The sequence below is a fragment of the Argopecten irradians genome, chromosome 9 (genome assembly GCF_041381155.1).
Source record: "Argopecten irradians isolate NY chromosome 9, Ai_NY, whole genome shotgun sequence".
Lineage (NCBI taxonomy): Eukaryota > Metazoa > Mollusca > Bivalvia > Pectinida > Pectinidae > Argopecten > Argopecten irradians.
In genome coordinates this window covers 25,580,488-25,603,734 of record NC_091142.1, presented here as the reverse complement: position 1 = coordinate 25,603,734, position 23,247 = coordinate 25,580,488, and the positions used below count along the sequence as shown (strand labels likewise).

The window sequence follows — 23,247 nt, the reverse complement described above, 5'->3', positions numbered from 1 at the left end:
ATAGACACAAAAACTTCTTCTCATTAAACTTAAAGCTTGATAATATAGACACAAAAACTTCTTCTCATGAAACATAAAGCTTGCTAGTATTGACAGAAAACTTCTTCTCGTTATTCAGCTGACATTATGAACTTCTTTTATCTATGATCTCACCTGAATGTCATCTCAATATTTGTTTTATTCTAAGAAGTTTTCAAAGGTATGGTTGATATGTGAATTTGTGAAAAAGTATATATCCGACCAAACTTTTACACCTGGACTGGTGTATCTCTATTCAAAGAGCAGATACTTTATTTTGGTTAAATGTTCTAACATTAAAAATGTAGCAGTATATTAAATGTTGAAAACATGACAGTATATTAGTAATATTGGCAAATCTTTCATCATACAAATTATTGCATATACATGTAGATATTATATAAATTTCATATACATGCATGTACCTAATTACATTATCAAAATGTATTTTGTTGAAAAACAGGTAATTAATTTATAAAAGTTAAATCTTGATATCAGATAACCTTGATATTATCATTTATTTATTTATTTATTTTGTGGCTAGAGATTCTTTTGAGTATGGACTGGAGATAGAGATTTTCCGTTTGCTACACAGCACAGCTGGAAGACTGTACTATCTAATGGAACAGAACAAGAGTGTACGCTTTTTCCTCAAAGGCTTCGGTGGTGTAAGTAAATTGCTGTTGTTACATAAGTTATTATGATAGGTAAGGTGGCCAATTTACTGAAGCATAGATTAATTCACCGTGATCATATCGAAATGAATTATCACATTAGTTATGGTATTATTAGCTCACCTGGTCCAAAGGACCGAGGTGAGCTTATGGGATACCGCAGCGTCCGGCGTCCGGCGTCCGTCAACAATCGACTTCTTCTCCATAACCGCTGGTCGGATTTCAACAAAATTTGACTGGTAGCATCCTTATGGGCTACTTACTGAAAATTGTACAAATGATGGGGCTGATCCCCCGGGGGCCTGAGGGACGGGGCCAAAAGGGGTCAATTTGGCTATTTCCATATAAACAACTTCTTTTTGAAACCAAGCATGGGATAGCACCCATAATGCAATGGTAGCATCCTTATAGGGTGGGGATTCAAAATTATACAAATGATGGGGCTGACCCCCCGGGGGCCTGAGGGGCGGGGTCAAATGGGGTCAATTTGGCTATTTCAATAAAAACGACTTCTTCTCTGAAACTAAGCAAGAGATAGCACTCATAATGCAATGGTAGTATCGTCATAGGGTGGGGATTCAAAATTGTACAAATGATGGGGCTGACCCCCGGGGGGCCTGAGGGGCGGGGTCAAAAGGGGTCAATTTGGCTCTTTCCATATAAACGACTTCTTCTCTGAAACCAAGCATGGGATAGCACCCATAATGCAATGGTAGCATCCTTATAGGTTGGGGATTCAAAATTGTGCAAATGATTGGGCTGACCCCCCGGGGGCCTGAGGGGCGGGGTCAAAAGGGGTCAATTTGGCTATTTCCATATAAACGACTTCACCTCTGAAACTAAACATGGTATAGCACCCATAATGCAATGGTAGCATCCTTATAGGGTGGGGATTCCAAATTGTGCAAATGATGGGGCACCCCTCCCGGGGGCCTGAGGGGCGGGGTCAAAAGGGGCCAATTTGGCTATTTCCATATAAATGACTTCTTCTCTGAAACTAAGCATGGTATAGCCCCATAATAAAATGGTAGCATCCTTATAGTGTGGGGATTCCAAATTGTGCAAATGATAGGGCTGACCCCCCGGGGGCCTGAGGGGCGGGGTCAAAAGTGGTCAATTTCCATATAAATGACTTTTTCTCTGCAACTTGACATGGGATTACGCTCATAATGCAATAGTAGTATCGTTATAGGGTGGGGATTCAAAATTGTACAAATGATGGGGCTGACCCTCCGGGGGCCTGAAGGGTGGGGTCAAAAGGGGTTAATTTAGCTATTTCCATATAAACGACTTCTTCTCTGCAACTAAGAATGGAAGAGCACTTATAATGCAATGGTAGCATCGATCCTTATAGGTTTGGGATTTGAAATTGTACAAATGATAGGGCTGACCCCCAGGGCCTTAGACGGCAATAGATGTGAAGTCAAAAAGGTCAATTAGGCTACTACTTCCATATTAATTACTTTGTCTCTGAACCCATGTATTGGATAGCATATTTGTATGGTATCAATTAATAGCATCATTGTATGGTTGTGATCCAAAATTAAACTTTGGGAGTCAGTTTTGCTTATTTTTAGGTCATCTGACCAGAAGGCCATCATGCTTCGTCCGTCATCGTGCGCCGTCCGCCGTGCGCGGTCCGCCGTGCGCCGTGCGCCATCCGCCGTCAGTAAACTTTTCACATTTCAATCTTCTTCTAAAGTTTGACCTGTGGGATTGAGCTAAAACTTACCTGAAATGATCCTGAGATGGTCCCGACAAAGTGTTCTTATATTTCGGGTTGATCCGAAATCCAAGATGGCCGCCACCTTGAAAACACATTTTGAACTTCTTCTTCAAGTTCTACCAGTGTGATTTGGCTGAAACTGGCATGAAATGATCCTGACATGGTCACGACAAAGTGTTGTTATTTTTCGGGCCGATCCGAAATCCAAGATGGCCGCCACCTTGAAAACACATTTTGAACTTCTTCTCAAGTTCTACCGGTGCGATTTGGCTGAAACTTGCATGAAATGATCCTGACATGGTTTCGACAAAGTGTTGTTATTTTGCGGGGCGATCCGAAATCCAAGATGGCCGCCACAGCCGCCATCTTGAAAACACTTTTGAACTTCTTCTCAAGTTCTACAAGTGCGATTTGGCTGAAACTTGCATGAAATGATCCTGCCATGGTCCCGACAAAGTGTTGTTATTTTTCGGGTCGATCCAAATTCCAAGATGGCCGCCAAAGCCGCCATCTTGAAAACACATTTTGAACTTCTTCTCAAGTTCTACCAGTGCGATTTGGCTGAAACTTGCATGAAATGATCCTGACATGGTCCTGGCAAAGTGTTGTTATTTTTCAGGTCGATCCGAAATCCAAGATGGCCGCCAAAGCCGCCATCTTGAAAATACATTTTGAACTTCTCAAGTTCTACCAGTGCGATTTGGCTGAAACTTGCATGAAATTATCCTGACATGGTCCTGACAAAGTGTTGTTATTTTGCGGGTTGATCTAAAATCCAAGATGGCCACCACAGCCGCCATCTTGAAAACCCAATTTGAACTTCTTCTCAAGATCTGCTGTTGCGATTTGGCTGAAACTTGCATGAAATGATCCTGACATGATCCTGACAAAGTGTTGTTACATCTCTGGTTGATCCCAAATCGAAGATGGCTACCATTACACGATATCTAATTAATTTCCTATATGATTATTGCCAAGGTAATCAGATGACCATTAAGCCCCTTGGGCCTCTTGTTCTAATTGTCAGAATCTTGTGATAGTTACTAACAAAAAAGCAGGTGAGCGATACAGGCCCTCTGGGCCTCTTGTTAACTGTATACGGTAAAACATGGTTATAATATTTTTGCAATCTGTCATCCTCTTTCAAAGAGATATGATGTGGTAGGTCCTCCGAATTTTGTGAATTAATTGTTCTGTGTATTTTTTAGATTCCTCTGAGGACCTACAAAATTACTTCACTTAAATTTAAGCATAGATTGTTACACATATTACAAACGTTATACAGAAACATATTGAAGGGAAATGAAAATAACTATGAATTTGTTGTACCATCTGATGGTATTTAGTTCCCTCCACAATAAACAGGTTTTAAGATTTGTATGGAAATCTTCTCCTAAACTACTTGATCAATTTCAATTAAACTTGGCAGTAATATTTGGACCATGTGTAGATGTGCATGCTGGTTTTCGTTTGTCAAATTTTTTGTTGCTTTGGTAAGCAGGTCACAATACACAGGGTTTTGTTGAGAAAAATCTACAAATTTACCTGCACTATTGAATCAATTTCAGTGAAACTTGGCAGTGATGTTGGGGACCATATAAAGATGTGGTTACCATGGTGACCAGATCACTTGACTTTACACAGGTTTCAAACTTTGTCTGCACAACTCCTATAAAACTACTGGATCAATTTCAATGAAACTTAGCAGTCATGTGTAGATGTGCATGTATGTTTTTGTTTGTTGGTCAACCTTTTGGTTGCCATAGTAACCAGATCAATTAATATACACATGTTATTGTTGAAAAGAATATGAGGTAGTAAATGTTAATGATATAATATAAGGCATCATATGATATGATATCAAATACAACATCATATCGATTCCTTACAGTTATTGTTAATGGGAATATGACTAAATGATTCTTATATTTCAGACTAAGGAAACAAATGTAATGAAAGAACAAATGGCAAAATACAGAGAGGCTGTGGTCAACCTACTGGACAGTGATCTGTTAGTATACGTATCATATAATATTTCTCTTGTTTTAACTTGAATGTATAATCATTGTTGATATGTATATATAATCCAGAAACCTGATCATACCAACTAAACGTTATGCTGGTACCAGTGATATCAGATTTGGACAAGCTAATTTCACTAAAATGATTTGCTGCTTTTATTTAATTTGCTGTAAATATATAAAAACAGTAATTGCAGGCATTATTTTGTTAATTATCATGGTATAAATAATAAAGGAATGCCATATTCTATCTCCTACAGGAATGTCCGGAGTGCTGATCAGGTGACGGCCGGTAAAGTGATCCTATCCCAGGTCGACGACTTGATGCCTGGTTCTGTTATTCCCTTTGGATCTGGCCATCACATACAGACGGTTTGTATCCTAGCTATTGAAATAACCTCCCTCCACATACAGACGGTTTGTTTCCTAGCTATTGAAATAACCTCCCTCCACATACAGACGGTTTGTACCCTAGCTATTGAAATAATCTTCCTCAAATCCAGTTTGTATGATTCATACCAATAAACCCTTTTCACGAATAAGCGTTGACTTAAAAAAGTCTAGAATTCTCTCCTGAAATAATACAATGTATGATACCCACAAACAGGTACTTGTCTACAAAAACAAACCATTTTCACGTAAGAAAAAAAAATAATCAAATCAATTAAGAAGACAGAAAAGAGGCCCTCAAGGACTAAAACTTACAGAATTACAACAGACAGCACGTTTCCCTTGTCTACTTTTATCACTTAACAGTTTTCTTAGATAGATAGATTTTCTTTATTTCCTCTTTTCAGAGATTTTATACCTATTTTACATTTTAATTAAAACAAATCGATATTCAGTTTAGAATTTCAAAATCACATTTTCAAAGTAAAGTGTTCATATGTACAATTAGTGATGGAAGTAGGTCAGTAATGTTTATCATCATCATTTCCCATCTATCATGATCAAGAGGAATATCCACCTGGCTTCCCAGTAGAAATTGGCATTGCTTTTCCTCCTGAAAGGTGAATGTTACATATTCTGTAAAAGGTGGTCGAATGTTACATATTCTGTAACTTCTAGGAAGTTTACAAACGCAATCAAAATACACTGAAAGTCTAATATTTATCGCGACTATATAATGTATCAATAATGTCCATTTCGAATAAAAATTGAGTTCGCTAAACCAAGGCGGAGCCGACTACCGGTATCGTTGTCCAGGTGTAGTGTTGCCGGTTCCGAAGTGGAGGCGAGAGCACGCCATATTTGATTTTCAAAACCGAGGAAAGTAAACCTGTGAAATGTCTGTTGACCCAAAATGGTATGACTGTTGAGCTGTTGAATGTTTCTAATGTATGTTTTGGATCTATACGCAACGCGATATGTGTGACTAAATTCTGTTCATCATAGTCAAGACTTTTATTGTTATTGTTCGGATGGGGGGGACAGTCAAGTGGTTTGCATGGTGTTTGTGAATTGACTTAACTATGGAATTCTTTGAACATTCCTGAGTGAAGAGACCCGCGGTATGGTAGGACCCGAGCAAGCGATTCTTTTTTGTTGGTTTATTTACCGTTACAATGCTTGTACAAAACTTAGATCCTGTTTTGTTGTCAAATACGTACATTTTAATTGGATCTAATAACAACTCTTTATTATTATTTTGAATCCGATAACGATGAAACTTTGTTTACATTTCATACAGTAGGCCAACCGAGTAGGCTAATGACGAGCATGTTATTGTCTGTGCCGCCTAAGGATCAGTCTTGAGACAAATAGAAGACCGAAATCGTTTTTTTAGTTTATTATTAATTCAAAGCAAATCTGTCACAATCTGTGAAAAGTTAAATGTAAATTAAGTAATTATAGTTTATTAAGATTATCATATGTTGCAAAATCTTACCGAAGCGTGAACTAGAAATCGTCCGATCCTACTTTGGGTTTGTATTTCATACGTCGTTGCGTTTACGCTAATTTGAACGCCCCTCCCGTTGGCTATATAGAGGCATATGTAAATATATAACAGTGCGGGCACTGGATAAGAAAGTGCGTAGTAATATTGTCAGAATTCTTCCCCACATAGTCTACATACTACAATACTACGTTCGTACCGATACGAGAGTTTGATTAACTCGCCCATTTTCCATGTGTGGTTAGGATAAGCAAGATCAGTATCCAGAGTGGATTAGGACCACAGACAGAGTGGATGCTGGCGTAGGTTTTGAGCACAATCGAATTATCCATTAGCGTCCGCCCATTTATTGAAGTAGAACTCTTCTACAATTTTCATGGTAAAGTTTCGCCAGGAGTTGCGAGTGGGACAAAAACCATCGTATACAAAGTCAAACAGAGCTGATGCTACATTAAGCCTGTGTGCGGTTGCAAATATATCTTGAATAAAGTTTCCGCGAGGAGCATCTTGTTTCCGAATATGAAAGCACAAACACGAATAATGAAAAGAGTTTTCCACACACGTATTTACTACTTGCAGCACATAGTTTGTTCCAAAATTTTATCTTCCTTTTATCAACCTCGCCAGCAATGTCAAGTAGTCCAATAGCACGAGTTGTTACAAGTGTAGGTGAAAGTTTGTTCGAAGCCTTGGCATCTCCGGGCAGCATATCGTTTGAACGACGCAGAGTTCCTGCTGAGAGTATTGCATAGGGTTAGCCCACAATTCTGATCCATACAACACACGCGATTGGACTATCATTTTGATAAGCTTGCAGCTTATCAACGGATTCATGCCGCCACCGTGAACACCAACGCTTATCAATGAATTCAGTGATTGTCTCCCATTCTGACAAGCTTTTTTTATGCTCTCGTCGCAATGCAAATTCTGAGTCAAGACTATACTGGCGTATTCCTTGGTTGTGACCCACGGAATAGGTTGCCCTCCGAGTGCACATTGAGTTCGTGGAACGCGCTTTGTGTGGCCCCTTTGAAACTGTATTCAGAGAACTTTTTCCAGGGGTTGTAATTAAGACGCCATTTTCGCGAGAAGCTATACACTAATTCTAGGAGACACTGCAAGTCCCGAATGGAACAGTCCATAAGTAAAGTGTCATCTGCTAGAAATATTGCTGGTATGTGTAGATTATGAATAGCGAGTCCAAACGGACACGAGTCAAGCTCTAGAATAAGGTCGTTGATCATGACTAGAAAAAACCATGCGGATAATGTTTCCGACCTTGACCCATGCCTTGCTTGACAGGATATGGACTTCCGGTTCTGCCTTCATGTAGAACGCATGATGTGACACCCTTAAAAGAGTTCGCTATGATCCGCCATATCTTACCATTAAAGCCAAGATTATAGAGTTTAGTGAGAAGGACCATTTATCCAGACACTATTGAAGGCTTTCGCGTTATCTAAAAACGCCGCGTACACTTTCGAGTTGCGGTCAAGATGATGACTTACAGCTTCCCTCACCGTGAAGGCAGCAACAATACTACCACAGTCTTCCCTAAACCCTTGCTGAAGGCGATGGGGAAAGCTTATCTCAGAACAAACTTTCGCTATTCTTTGGTAGAGTTCTTTTTCAAATAGTTTTTGTAGGACCAGGGTAAGGGTTATGTCCCTGTAATTGTTCATATCCAATTTGTCCTTTTTTCCCCCTTTGAATAGTGAAGTAACGATACCATGCTTGAAGCTCACAGGATAGTCTTCCATGTCAATAATGGCATTATAAAGACATGTAATTGCCTTCAAAAGATGTTCCTCCCCATATCTAATATGTTCTGCTACGAGGTGGTCATGCCCACTTGCCTTTCCATTTTTCATGTCTTTCAAGGGTCCAGTTTCATATACTTTAAGGAATTACTTAACTTTACATTGATAGGGAACATTGCAAAAAGTTAAGAAAGCTCCTTTTCAGATTTTTGCCTTAGCTTGTGTAATGTAACATTTATTTTGGAGAATATTCTAAGTTTGGGAATGGCTTAAAGCCAAGGGATATTGATGAAATTGGAGCTTGACTTATTTATATGTGTTGAAACCTGATTATCACTGATTCAGACTATGAAGACATTGAAGAACCTGAACTGGTACTGTCTAACACTGCTGATCCAAGTGGTTGAGGATACGTTACCACGAGCTCCGATATTTAAGGTATGGTCAGACATTAGATTTATGCGTTAAACTCAAATACTCTGAGAAAAATCAAATCAAAGATTCTTAGAATAACAAAATGAAGATTGTAGGCTCGGAACAATAATTAAACAGTTGATGGATCCATAATTATTCTGATTCTGATAGTACGGAAAATTCTCAATCCGTCATAAATACATTGTGCCAGGGAACAGATAGGAAAATTGATAATTAAGTTCAAGGTCAAATGTGTTCATAATAGTTATCCTTATCAATAAATTGAAAGTAATTATATAAATCAGTACAATCATTTATCAAGGTCATATAATTATAAGATCATTGAATTTTGACTCTTTGTTCATAAACCTTAGTTCAAGGTCAACCAACACAGTCATTATTCAAATATTTCAGCGTTTCGCTAAGTATAGCGGGAATAATTTGTCTCTGTCGGCACGAGTATGCAAGTGTTGCACGTGCGCTGACGTCAGAGTGGTCGACGTGTCGGGGTACACAGGTGTGTGTGTCATTCCTAGCCGCCGTTGCCATACCGTATGGTCATGGTTTTTCTTTTTTTGTTTTTGTGGGTCACTAATAGGGTGGTCATGGCAGGTGTAATCTCTTTAATTCGTTAAACATTTCAGTGTATTTTTTGCTATGCCGTATGTGACCGCTCGTAAGCTATGTCGGGTATAATCTCGTTAAGTCCTTGAACATATTAGTGTAATTTTGGCCTAACAAAACCCAGCATTTGAAATCTTAAGCATTGAGAGTTGGTGCACCTCCTGTCCTCCTGTACAACAGGAGTTTCAGGTTGGGTGGCTCGCTTGATTTCCTTATAGGCTTTTTATATGTGTCAGGGCTTTAGTTTTGATCTTCAAATGTTATAAAGACAGATTGTTTCCACGTACTGAATTTCTTTTGTGTACTGTTCAATTGCTGCTTGTACTCTTTGAATAAACTTCGGCTGTCCTATACACGGTGGGCTAGTCGGCAAATGGTATTTGCGTGTTTGTCATTGTATGTAGTGTAGAGGAGACTATGAATTTCTGTTATGTTATGACCTTATGTTATAATATCCTTACTGACATGATTTTTAATTCGTATAAAGTTTAATTCATAACAATAGATTAATAATAAAATCCTATACTGATGGTCTTGTTCTTCTAGGAGTTTGTCGTAAAGATGCAAGTGACCTTTCCTGAGAGAGCGCCGCGCCCTATTACCAGACTACGGCAACGAAGTGACCCTGTGGTATGTATATTATACTGTATATCTTGGTCAGATTTTAATAAAGATTTCTAGAGTCATAAGCATTTAAAGCTGTATGGTCTGTGAATTGCTGTATTTTTGGCATAGAAAAAATATTTAAAGTGTTCTTCATATCTTTCTTCACCTCACTAAGTTTTAATTAAACTTTCCATATTTGCTGACTTTTGTATTTTTCATAATCGGAAAGTTATTAAACATTCAAATTGAAATATTGATTTTTAATGTATACACATTTCAAATAGCTCAGAAGTCTCTGAACTGTACCGATCTGTACAGGTAATGCCGATGTTGGTCACGTGATACAACTCGGGAGGTTCCGATCTATACGGGTATCGCCAATGTCAGTCACGTGATGAAAATCAGTTTTCTGGTGTGACCCGAAAATTTGAAACATGACCGTTCTTTCAAAATGTGTGACATTTCATGCGACATTTACCACTTTGTCAAAAGTATATTGGTGCTTTTATGGATCTGAACCATCATATATAAGCATCCATATTCACACATTGTATGTTTTTTTACAGTTTGTGATAGTGAATATTACAAGAAATACAACTTTAAACTGTATAAATATTACACCAGGTAAATGAGCATAAAGATGGTGTTGATTTATCATTTAATTTATCCATCAACTCTGTGATCCTCTTATGATTAAAGGTAAATCGTGGTGGCAACAATGATTTCCAATTTCAATTTTAATCAAAGTTAACCTTTATTTTGTGATAGGGATCTGATATGCAGCTCCAGGTAGAACATGGCATGGAAAATGACCACATCAAAAATCATGAACGTTATGGTATGTATGTCTAACACGACCATTGCCAATCCAAAAAAAACACTGGACTTCAAAACATTGGAAAAATACTACCATTTCACTATAACCAACATTCTTTCGCAAACTACAAAATTTCACAATTTGCATTTCAAAAAATGGAAATTTCTATCAATAATGTAATAAAATGATGATGATGTTGATGTTTATTTGTGGAGATAAATTTTCAGGAATTTACTTACACACTCTTTCTACTTACACAAACTAATGGGGAGACTCTTTCTGCTTACACAAACTAATGGGGAGACTCTTTCTACTTATACAAACTAATGGGGAGACTCTTTCTACTTACACAAACTAATGGGGAGACTCTTTCTACTTACACAAACTAATGGGGAGACTCTTTCTATACTTACACAAACTAATGGGGAGACTCTTTCTACTTACACAAACTAATGGGGAGACTCTTTCTACTTACACAAACTAATGGGGAGACTCTTTCTACTTACACAAACTAATGGGGAGACTCTTTCTACTTACACAAACTAATGGGGAGACTCTTTCTACTTACACAAACTAATGGGGAGACTCTTTCTATACTTACACAAACTAATGGGGAGACTCTTTCTACTTACACAAACTAATGGGGAGACTCTTTCTGCTTACACAAACTAATGGGGAGACTCTTTCTACTTACACAAACTAATGGGGAGACTCTTTCTACTTACACAAACTAATGGGGAGACTCTTTCTATACTTACACAAACTAATGGGGAGACTCTTTCTGCTTACACAAACTAATGGGGAGACTCTTTCTACTTACACAAACTAATGGGGAGACTCTTTCTACTTACACAAACTAATGGGGAGACTCTTTCTATACTTACACAAACTAATGGGGAGAATCTTTCTACTTACACAAACTAATGGGGAGACTCTTTCTACTTACACAAACTAATGGGGAGACTCTTTCTATACTTACACAAACTAATGGGGAGAATCTTTCTACTTACACAAACTAATGGGGAGACTCTTTCTGCTTACACAAACTAATGGGGAGACTCTTTCTACTTACACAAACTTATGGGGAGACTCTTTCTATACTTACACAAACTAATGGGGAGACTCTTTCTACTTACACAAACTAATGGGGAGACTCTTTCTGCTTACACAAACTAATGGGGAGACTCTTTCTACTTACACAAACTAATGGGGAGACTCTTTCTATACTTACACAAACTAATGGGGAGAATCTTTCTACTTACACAAACTAATGGGGAGAATCTTTCTACTTACACAAACTAATGGGGAGAATCTTTCTATACTTACACAAACTAATGGGGAGACTCTTTCTACTTATACAAACTAATGGGGAGACTCTTTCTACTTACACAAACTAATGGGGAGACTCTTTCTGCTTACACAAACTAATGGGGAGACTCTTTCTACTTACACAAACTAATGGGGAGACTCTTTCTATACTTACACAAACTAATGGGGAGAATCTTTCTACTTACACAAACTAATGGGGAGAATCTTTCTACTTACACAAACTAATGGGGAGAATCTTTCTATACTTACACAAACTAATGGGGAGACTCTTTCTACTTATACAAACTAATGGGGAGACTCTTTCTACTTACACAAACTAATGGGGAGACTCTTTCTGCTTACACATAGGGATTGGATTTCGTTTTTATGTTAACCATGCTTGTATGGAGCAATTCCTCTAAGAATATATTCAATATGGGGCGCGTTAGCGCCCCATATTGAATATATTCTTAGAGGAATTGCTCCATACAAGCATGGTTAACATAAAAACGAAATCCAATCCCTATATTTACACTCACACGACTTTTTATTTATATTTTATGCAATAAAATCGTCATTTGAAAGTGACGTAATTATTCAATAAAAGTCGGTCAAAAGTGGGAGGAGCTTACTCATTTGAACAGCGAATGGTGACGCTTCACGTAAGGTAGAATTATTCTTCCGCGACGACAAAAAAGTTCAATATTTTAGTGTAAAATAAACATGACAAACAAAGTAAATTTCAGAGATAATTTTATTTAATCAGATCAGAACTTTAAATATATATTCAATTTTGCTAAAAGTTAATATATAGCGTAATAACATAAAGAATTTGTACACGGCCACATGTGTGAACTCGGTGACCGTTATTGTGCAGCAAGGCCAAGCTGACGCACGCTTACACACTTTAGTTTGCCGAAGTTGGCAAAACACACCGATTTTCAAGTAGCTCAATGTGTTTGAGATGTCGTCTGACTTGACGGTATTACATCCTTGGGAGCCATGTGATTATATAATCTACGCTTAGATCCATATCGCCATCGATAGATGAAACAAATTCACTTGTGTTCAATGGATACAATGTATTTGTGGTGACGCGGAACTGTAAACACGTGGATTATTAGCGGTGCATGTTTTATAATACACATGATTAAATACTCAAAGAACAAAAGACAAGAGGATATGTTTATAACTGACCTCTATCAGAGTGTCTCACACCCGTCCACCCCAAAGGCTCGATCGTAGGACGAACATAGGCACAGAGGTAATGTTTACATTTGACACCCATCATTTTTAACAAAAATGAAAGCACGTCGCCCCGGTCGGGATATTTTTCCGTTTCTTTATACAATTGTTTATTTAAAAATTGTTTGAATCATATATAAATATAAAACATGTATATATTGTTTACATTTTTCCAAAATTCTATGAAAAACAACAATATACACGTAATGTTGCGTCAAAATGTAAACAAAGCCATGTGTTTCTTTTTAAAAAAAGTAGTCCTTTTACGTTGCACAGAACATTTCCTTACGCAAGTTCAAAGTTCAATGTTACCATGCAGTTATGGTAAACAAAATCGGCTAGTATTAGCGTATAGTGACCAAGCCTAGCAAGTGTAAATATAAACTAATGGAGAGACTCTTTGTACTTACACAAACTAATGGGGAGACTCTTTCTACTAACACAAACTAATCTAAATTAAGGACCTGATTACTAAAGTCCCATACATATCACAAAGTTCAAAGGTTAATTAATTATTCTACACCACCCCTGACAAGTTACGTTCCAAGCAATTAAGGTTCTTTATCAGGTAACCAAACTTTTTATTTTCATTGATTTCTGAAAAAAATATTTGTTTTCTCTTCAAAGTGATAGACGTACAATCTTGCATGAACAAAGACACGTCAACATCCAAACAGATAGCAAGAGAGGCTGTCCTGCTTCGGGTTAGTAATTAAATGTTATACTAGATTTTAAAGCTGAACAACTTTTTCATATTTAATACTGTTGAAGGGTCTGTTGTGAGAAGATTTATAATTGATAAAAAATATTAATAGAAACACAATAGACATGTAGAACTCTAATACTAATTATAATTTTTGAGTTTACCAAAAAAATACAGTTACCAACAAAATTTTGAATGATGTCGGTGAAAAACTGAGTATGCAATAACTAGGTGTTGTATATAAAAGTCTGCTATTCGTTGGACCCTTCCCATGCCAGAGAAATAAATATATATATATATATGGCTTTGTTGTCTAATATATCCTCACATGCTCAATATTCTAGGGGTTAATATCACTGCTGTAATACCCTCCCCTTGACTACCCCACCTCCTGGGGATACTATAACTGTCAATATATCCACCCCTGATCTATGTCATAGCAAAACTGAGGACTTTGTGTGCAATGGACAATAAATGAGGCAGATAATTTGATCCTTGTACATCAAAAGAATCAAATATTAACAGTACACTGTATGGCTTTGAAATTGGGTATTGCTTTCTTAAATCTTCAAATAATCTCATTATGTCATAAAATACCTTTAGTTTTACTATATAATGAATCATAGTAACCCAGGGGAGGATCTTATGATAGTAATAATAACCTATGAAGTATCGAGAATGTAATTTAATGACAGTGATAGTAACCCCCGGAGTATCAAGGATGGGATATAATGACAATGATAGTAACCCCTGGAGTATCGAGGATGGACTAAAATGACAATGATAGTAACCCCTGGAGTATCGAGGATGGACTAAAATGACAATGATAGTAACCCCTGGAGTATCGAGGATGGACTAAAATGACAATGATAGTAACCCCTGGAGTATCGAGGATGGAATATAATGACAATGATAGTATCCCCTGGAGTATCGAGGATGGACTAAAATGACAATGATAGTAACCCCTGGAGTATCGAGGATGGACTAAAATGACAATGATAGTAACCCCTGGAGTATCGAGGATGGACTAAAATGACAATGATAGTAACCCCTGGAGTATCGAGGATGGAATATAATGACAATGATAGTATCCCCTGGAGTATCGAGGATGGAATATAATGACAATGATAGTAACCCCTGGAGTATCGAGGATGGACTAAAATGACAATGATAGTAACCCCTGGAGTATCGAGGATGGACTAAAATGACAATGATAGTAACCCCTGGAGTATCGAGGATGGACTAAAATGACAATGATAGTAACCCCTGGAGTATCGAGGATGGACTAAAATGACCCTGGAGTATCGAGGATGGATAAAATGACAATGATAGTAACCCCTGGAGTATCGAGGATGGACTAAAATGACAATGATAGTAACCCCTGGAGTATCAAGGATGGAATATGAATGATAGTAACCCTGGATCAAGGATGGGATATAATGACAATGATAGTATCTCCTGGAGTATCGAGGATGGAATATAATGACAGTGATAGTAACCCCTGGAGTATCAAGGATGGAATATAATAACAATGTTAGTAACCCCTGGAGTATTGAGGATGAGACCTTCCATATTTACCAGACATCTGTGTAGTCCACTGTCGGTTAGATCCTAATATTCCAGTATTGTAAACATATGTCCTAAAGAAAGATATCTATTTTCCCTATTACAGTAGCTGTTGCACATCTGTACAGTCTGCTGTCGGTTAGACCATATATTCTAACATTGTAAAGAAATATTGGAAAATAGATATCTCCCTTCCCTATTTACAGTACCTAGTGGACATCTGTGTAGTCCGTTGTTAGTTAGACCCCTATATTCCAGTATTGTTAAGATTGATATCTCTCTTCCCTGTTTACAGTACCTCGTGGACACACACGTAGATTTGGTGTGGCACGACTTCCTGCTGGACATCGCTACAGGTGAACACTTCCCTCCAAACCCGTACCCTCTTCTTGTCAGTATCCTCCGTCAGTGTGCCATGAGGTAAGATTTTGCGTTTACTTCATCCCTTGACATCTTGGTTCATTTATTCTTACTAGAGGTAAATCAAATTCTGTGAAAAGCTCAGACTTATACTAATAACAAACTCTTTAATGTTATATTGAGTTAGAGTTGTTTCTCTCACACCAGAATGGATTTGTGGTTTGAGCGGTCCGACACCATTACAGAGAGAATGTGGAGTGCTGAAAACATGCAGCTGGAGGACCCGGACAACTTTGTCTACCACATCCCTGGGGTAGATGGACATGGTGGGTATATATCCCTGGGATGGATGGACACGGTGGGTATATATACCTGGGGTAGATGGACATAGTGGTTATATATCCCTGGGGTGGATGGACACGGTGGATATATATCCCTGGGGTGGATGGACACGGTGGGTATATATCCCTGGGGTGAATGGACACGGTGGGTATATATCCCTGGGGTAGATGGACACGATGGGTATATATCCCTGGGGTGGATGGACATGGTTGGTATATATATCCCTGGGGTGGATGGACACGGTGGGTATATATACCTGAGGTAGATGGACACAGTAGTTATATATCCCTGGGGTGGATGGACACGGTGGGTATATATCCCTGGGGTGGATGGACACGATTGGTATATATCCCTGGGGTGGATGGACATGGTGGGTATATATCCCTCGGTTGGATGGACATGGTGGGTATATATCCCTCGGGTAGATGGACACGGTTGGTATATATCCCTGGGGTGGATGGACATGGTGGGTATATATCCCTGGGGTAGATGGACATGGTGGGTATATATCCCTGGGGTGGATGGACATGGTGGGTATATATTCCTGGGGTGGATGGACATGTTGAGTACATATATCCCCTGGGTGGATGAACATAGTGGGTAAATATCCCTGGGGTGGATGGACGCAGTGGGTATATATCCTTGGGGTAGATGGACACGGTGGATATATATGCCTGGGCTGGATGGACACGGTTGGTATATATCCCTGGGGTGGATGGACACAGTCGGTATATATCCCTGGGGTAGATGGACACGGTGGGTATATATCCCTGGGGTGGATGGACACGGTCGGTATATATCCCTGGGGTAGATGGACATGGTGGGTATATATCCCTGGGGTGGATGGACACGGTTGGTATATATCCCTGGGGTAGATGGACACGGTCGGTATATATCCCTGGGGTAGATGGACATGTATTTTTTGTGATTTCTTGTAACATGGGGCCATGATAACTGAGTGGTTTTATGTTCCAACATCTCTTGGTTATCAGTTTGAATCCCGTGTGAGGCAGTTGCCTGATATTTACCAATGGTTGGTGTTTTTTCTTTGGTACTCCAGCTTTCCTCCTTCAATACTTCCGACTTGAATTTAAATCCTAAGAGAATGGCTTAGATGTGCATATTAACTAGTTTGAACACAGGTAGGAACCCAAGACCATTAGAGTGTTAATTGGCCAGGAGTGAATTATTAGCTCATCAGGTTCGAAGGTTCAAGGTGAGTGCAATGCTGTGGCGTCCAGCATCTGGCATCCGGTGTCAGTCCGTCCGTCAATCAACTTCTTCTCCATAACCACTGGTCGGAATTGAACAAAATTTGACTGGTAGCATCCTTATGGGGTATTGACTGAAAATTGTACAAATGGTAGGGCCTGGGCCTGAAAGGCAGGGCCAAAAGTGTCAATTTGGCTATTTCCTTATAAACAACTTCTCCGAAAGTAAGCATGGAATAGCACTTATAATGCCATGGTAGCATTCTTATAGGCAGGGGATTCAAAATGGTACAAATGATGGGGCTGACCCCCCGGGGCCTGATGCACAGGGCCAAAAAGGTCAATTATGCTACTATTTTCAGATAAACTACTTCCTCTCTGAAACTATGTACTAGATAGCATTCATAGTTGATTATATATATCTCAAAGTTTACTGTTCGATAATTCTGATTTTTGAACTCGTTTGTTATTCTACTACTAGGCTCATGTGTACAAAGTTTCAAAGATTCTTATACTGGAATTGAATAGAATTCAGAATGCAATACCATTACAATACTGTTGCAATTGCAGTCTGCATATTTTAACTATCCCAATAGTGTTTCCCCCCAATAGAAATAGTATTGCAATAGTTAAAATTGTAGGAACTGGACTAAAATGAAATACTTGCAGAGGTTTGACACGACAACAGACTGACAGTTGTTATCAAAAGTCACTTTTCCCCCATGCTATTCAATCAAAAACAAACACTGACATTGTTCTCAATGTCAGTGTGTTTGATCATGAATGGGACTAATTTACATACCAAGTGATACCTGATAATGTTTGTTGGGACTTATGTTTCTATTGGTGGTGGAATGAAGTCAAAAGATGATATCCCATGCTAACGTTATTTTAGCAGAAAGTTTACAAAGAGTTACGTTCAATTATCACTAGAGATACTAGTCCCGCACAAATGTTAACAAGTATCGCATGGTACGTGAATTAGTTCCATTGTCACTGACACTAGCAAAGGGAAGTAACTATAAATCAAAACTGCTCCAGATGTACAACAAAGTCCAATTCATAGACTGAATTTAATAGAATTCAGAATGCAATACTATTGCAATAGTAGTCTGCATTAGTTAAACTATCCCAGTAGTGTTTCCCCCAATAGAAATAGTATTGCAATAGTTAAAATTCTAGGAACTGGACTAAAATGAAATACTCGCAGAGGTTTGATACGATAACAGACAAACAGTTGTTATCAAAAGTCACTTTTCCCCCATGCTATTCAATCAAAAACAAACACTGACATTGTTCTCAATGTCAGTGTGTTTGATCATGAATGGGACTAATTCACATACCACGTGATACCTGATAACATTTGTGGGGGACTTAGTTTCTATTGGTGATGGAATGAAGTCAAAAGATGATATCCCATGCTAACGTTATTTTAGCAGAAAGTTTACAAAGAGTTACGTTCAATTATCACTAGAGATACTAGTCCCGCACAAATGTTAACAAGTATCGCATGGTACGTGAATTAGTTCCATTGTCACTGACACTAGCAAAGGGAAGTAACTATAAATCAAAACTGCTCCAGATGTACAACAAAGTCCAATTCATAGACTGAATTTAATAGAATTCAGAATGCAATACTATTGCAATAGTAGTCTGCATTAGTTAAACTATCCCAGTAGTGTTTCCCCCAATAGAAATAGTATTGCAATAGTTAAAATTCTAGGAACTGGACTAAAATGAAATACTCGCAGAGGTTTCATACAATAACAGACAAACAGTTGTTATCAAAAGTCACTTTTCCCCCATGCTATTCAATCAAAAACAAACACTGACATTGTTCTCAATGTCAGTGTGTTTGATCATGAATGGGACTAATTCACATACCATGTGATACCTGATAAGGTTTGTGGGGGACTTAGTTTCTATTGGTGGTGGAATGACGTCAAAAGATATGATATACCACGCTAAGGTCATTTTAGCAGGAATATTACAAAGAGTTACGTTCAATTATCACTAGAGATACAAGTCCCGTACAAATGTTAACAAGTATCGCATGGTACGTGAATTAGTTCCATTGTCACTGACACTAGCAAAGGGAAGTAACTATAAATCAAAACTGCTCCAGATGTACAACAAAGTCCAATTCATAGACTGAATTTAATAGAATTCAGAATGCAATACTATTGCAATAGTAGTCTGCATTAGTTAAACTATCCCAGTAGTGTTTCCCCCAATAGAAATAGTATTGCAATAGTTAAAATTCTAGGAACTGGACTAAAATGAAATACTCGCAGAGGTTTCATACAATAACAGACAAACAGTTGTTATCAAAAGTCACTTTTCCCCATGCTATTCAATCAAAAACAAACACTGACATTGTTCTCAATGTCAGTGTGTTTGATCATGAATGGGACTAATTCACATACCATGTGATACCTGATAAGGTTTGTGGGGGACTTAGTTTCTATTGGTGGTGGAATGACGTCAAAAGATATGATATACCACGCTAAGGTCATTTTAGCAGGAATATTACAAAGAGTTACGTTCAATTATCACTAGAGATACAAGTCCCGCACAAATGTTAACAAGTATCACATGGTACGTGAATTAGTTCCATTGTCACTGACACTAGCAAAGGGAAGTAACTATAAATCAAAACTGCTCCAGATGTACGACATAAAGTCCAATTCATAGACTGAATTTAATAGAATTCAGAATGCAATACTATTGCAATAGTAGTCTGCATTAGTTAAACTATCCCAACAGTGTTTCCCCCAATAGAAATAGTATTGCAATAGTTAAAATTCTAGGAACTGGACTAAAATGAAATACTCGCAGAGGTTTGATACGATAACAGACTGACAGTTGTTATCAAAAGTCACTTTTCCCCATGCTATTCAATCAAAAACAAACACTGACATTGTTCTCAATGTCAGTGTGTTTGATCATGAATGGGACTAATTCACATACCATGTGATACCTGATAATGTTTGTTGGGACTTATGTTTCTATTGGTGGTGGAATGATGTGAAAAGATATGATATCCCACGCTAAGGTCATTTTAGCAGGAATATTACAAAGAGTTACGTACAACAATTATCACTAGAGATACTAGTCCCGCACAAATGTTAACAAGTATCGCATGGTACGTGAATTAGTTCCATTGTCACTGACACTAGCAAAGGGAAGTAACTATAAATCAAAACTGCTCCAGATGTACGACATAAAGTCCAATTCATAGACATGTACTTGCAGAGGTTTGATACGATAACAGACTATCGATTTAATGTCACTTTTTCCCCCTTGCTATTCAATCAAAAACAAACACTGACATTGTTCTCAATGTCAGTGTGTTTGATCATGAATGGGACTTTTAAATTCATGTACCATGTGATACCAGACAAACATAGGTGTGTGCGGGACTATTGTTTCTATTGGAGATGGAATGATATCAAAAGATGATAACCTGTGCTAACGCCAGGAGAAAATTTAACCGGGATTTCACATGACCGGGATCCGGGCTGGTCACAGAAGAGTTTCTCCCCTTTTTGGAAGTCTTTTGTGTTTTGGCTGTTCAAAATTAAGATGGGGCTACCTGCGGTAGGGTTATCAAAGTTTTGTGCATTTATTTGTGAATTTTAGGATATCAGCATTTTGGGTATTAAGCTACAGAATGTTACAAAAGTCAAAAAGACAAGAAATTCGACATACATTGCATTCTCAGTGATTTTATTTTTTTGTTTTAATAAAAATGACCAGTAACCTTGAAGCATGATCTTTCTGAGTGATGAAAGTCTTTTATTGATAAATAAGTTACAATTAGGCATATAGTGGTGGCAATTATTATTATTTATAAGTTTCAAATTAAAATCAAATAATATTTTGTTTGTGTGTAGCATTATAAGTTTACAAAATTATGAAAAGAACAAAGCTTTAATTCAATAACATTTGAAGGTCAAGGAATGGCTTGAGTTCTTATGAATCTTTTTGTTAATTGTCTAGCTATTGTAACACATCTCAAGTTTTATTTGATGAAAAGTATTAATTCTTGGAATTGCATAAAAGTTAAAAAAAATGTTCATTGACAAAGCAAAATTATTTATGATCAATATTGCAAAAGATAGGATTCACTTGCATATTTCCCCAGGATCTCACCGGGATTTTGTCCGGGATTTTGTCCCAGGATCCCGCGGGGATATGACCGGGATATGACCGGGATCCTGCCAGGATATGACCGGAATCCCACGGGGATTGACCGGAGTCCTGGGAAAATATCCCAGTGGGATCCTGCTGAGATTCCTGGTCATATTTTCTCTTGGGAATGTCATTTCAACGCCATTATCAGGTATCACGTGGTATGTGAATTAGTCCCATTGTCACTGACACTAGCAAAGGGAAGTAACTCTAAACGGACACTGCACCAGATGTACGACATGACATCCAATTCATAGACTGAATCAAATAGAATTCAGAATGAAATACTATAATTGCAATTGAAGTCTGCATTAGTTAAACTATCCCAAGAGTGTTCTCTCCCCCTCGCAATAGCAGTTGTAACCCTGGTCAATACTAGCAACAATATACACTCCGCTAGAGAGAACTTCTCTTTAGTTCGATCGGTTGAGCATCTGACTAGTAATCCAGAGGTCCTGTGTTCGATCCCTGGCAGAGGCAGTTATTGAATTTATTATAAATCCTGCATGCTGTTACACAATAGTATTGCAATAGTTAAAATTTTAGGGGATAGTCCTCCTACCATAGAACACTAGTTAGAATTACCTGAAACGGACTGAAGTGGACTAAAATGAAGTACACGCAGAAGTTTAATATGATAACAGACTAACAGTCATTATCAACAGTCACCTTTTCTCCAAGCTATTCAATCAAAAACTAACACTGACATTGTTCTTAGTCGCAATTGTCAGTGTGTTTGATGATGAATTGTCACTGACACAGCAAAGGGAAGTAACTCTAAACTAACACTGCACCAGATGTACGACATGTCCAATTCATAGACTGGAAATAAGTAGAATTCAGAATGTAATACTATCTGTATTAGCTTAGCCAATTGGGATTATGTGACCCTAAATAAGGTTTAATTCCCCTTTGATGGCCAATCAGGATTTCATGACTGATAAGAATAGCAACAGTATTGCAATATACCTAATTTTGCCTATCAAGTCAATCAATCGATAATAATGATACCCTCCCCACCTCCCTCTCTAGTCCCAGTTCTAGTCAGAACTGTTTGCTGCCTAAAATCTATAATATTTTGGATGAGTTTGAATATGGAAATGGTTTGTCAGTGACTTTGCATAAGGGTTGTTAGGTTTCATTTTATTGCTTATTGGTATATTCATTTATATGTATTGCAACAATACGCTTCCCCCACAGTACAATATGTATTGAATTCTTGTCACATGATATGATAAGTATCACGATATGTATTAAATAAAATTAATCTGTCAAAAAGTAAAAAAATTCTACTCTTTCACTGTCAATTTTACCCCATCTTTTTCAATAATACGGAATGCAAAATACTTCCATATGTGTGATCTTAAAGTTGCAGGAAGTTCTTTTAATTCTGTAATGTCTCCGGGTCTTTAAAGCTCTGCCATGTTTGTTTGTGGGGAGATACTCATAACTGCTCATAAATCCAAATTTTGCCCGATCCGGAAATTGGTGGGGCATACCGTGATAGGAAAAAATACTGTGAACCAAACCGTGTAGTTTATATCGTGATATTATCGTCCCAAGGTTTATTTTTACAGTACTAATATTCATGTAATTTACACACATATGTCTTGTACAATGTTCAATGTGGCACATTTCGATGACGTCACATTGTTTACGGTTTCTGTGGTGTCTGCACTGGTAGACTAGGATGAAGGGCTACCAAGTTTGTTCAAATGAATGACCTTGACCTTCATTCAACGTCACAGGGGTCAAATAAGT

At 37.9% G+C, this 23,247-nt stretch overlaps 1 protein-coding gene across 3 annotated transcripts in view; it reads left to right on the top strand.

Moving 5' to 3' along the window:
* Window positions 1-23,247, top strand: part of LOC138331878 (uncharacterized) — a 69,256-nt gene that overhangs the window by 28,978 nt on the left and 17,031 nt on the right. For all 3 annotated transcript variants that reach the window (XM_069279718.1, XM_069279719.1, XM_069279716.1), the window contains 9 exons: window positions 563-686; window positions 4,353-4,429; window positions 4,700-4,811; window positions 8,442-8,534; window positions 9,681-9,764; window positions 10,509-10,578; window positions 13,738-13,814; window positions 15,675-15,799; window positions 15,947-16,065. In XM_069279718.1, the coding sequence (XP_069135819.1) occupies window positions 563-686; window positions 4,353-4,429; window positions 4,700-4,811; window positions 8,442-8,534; window positions 9,681-9,764; window positions 10,509-10,578; window positions 13,738-13,814; window positions 15,675-15,799; window positions 15,947-16,065 (881 nt within the window). The remainder of the gene's footprint in view (window positions 1-562; window positions 687-4,352; window positions 4,430-4,699; window positions 4,812-8,441; window positions 8,535-9,680; window positions 9,765-10,508; window positions 10,579-13,737; window positions 13,815-15,674; window positions 15,800-15,946; window positions 16,066-23,247) is intronic.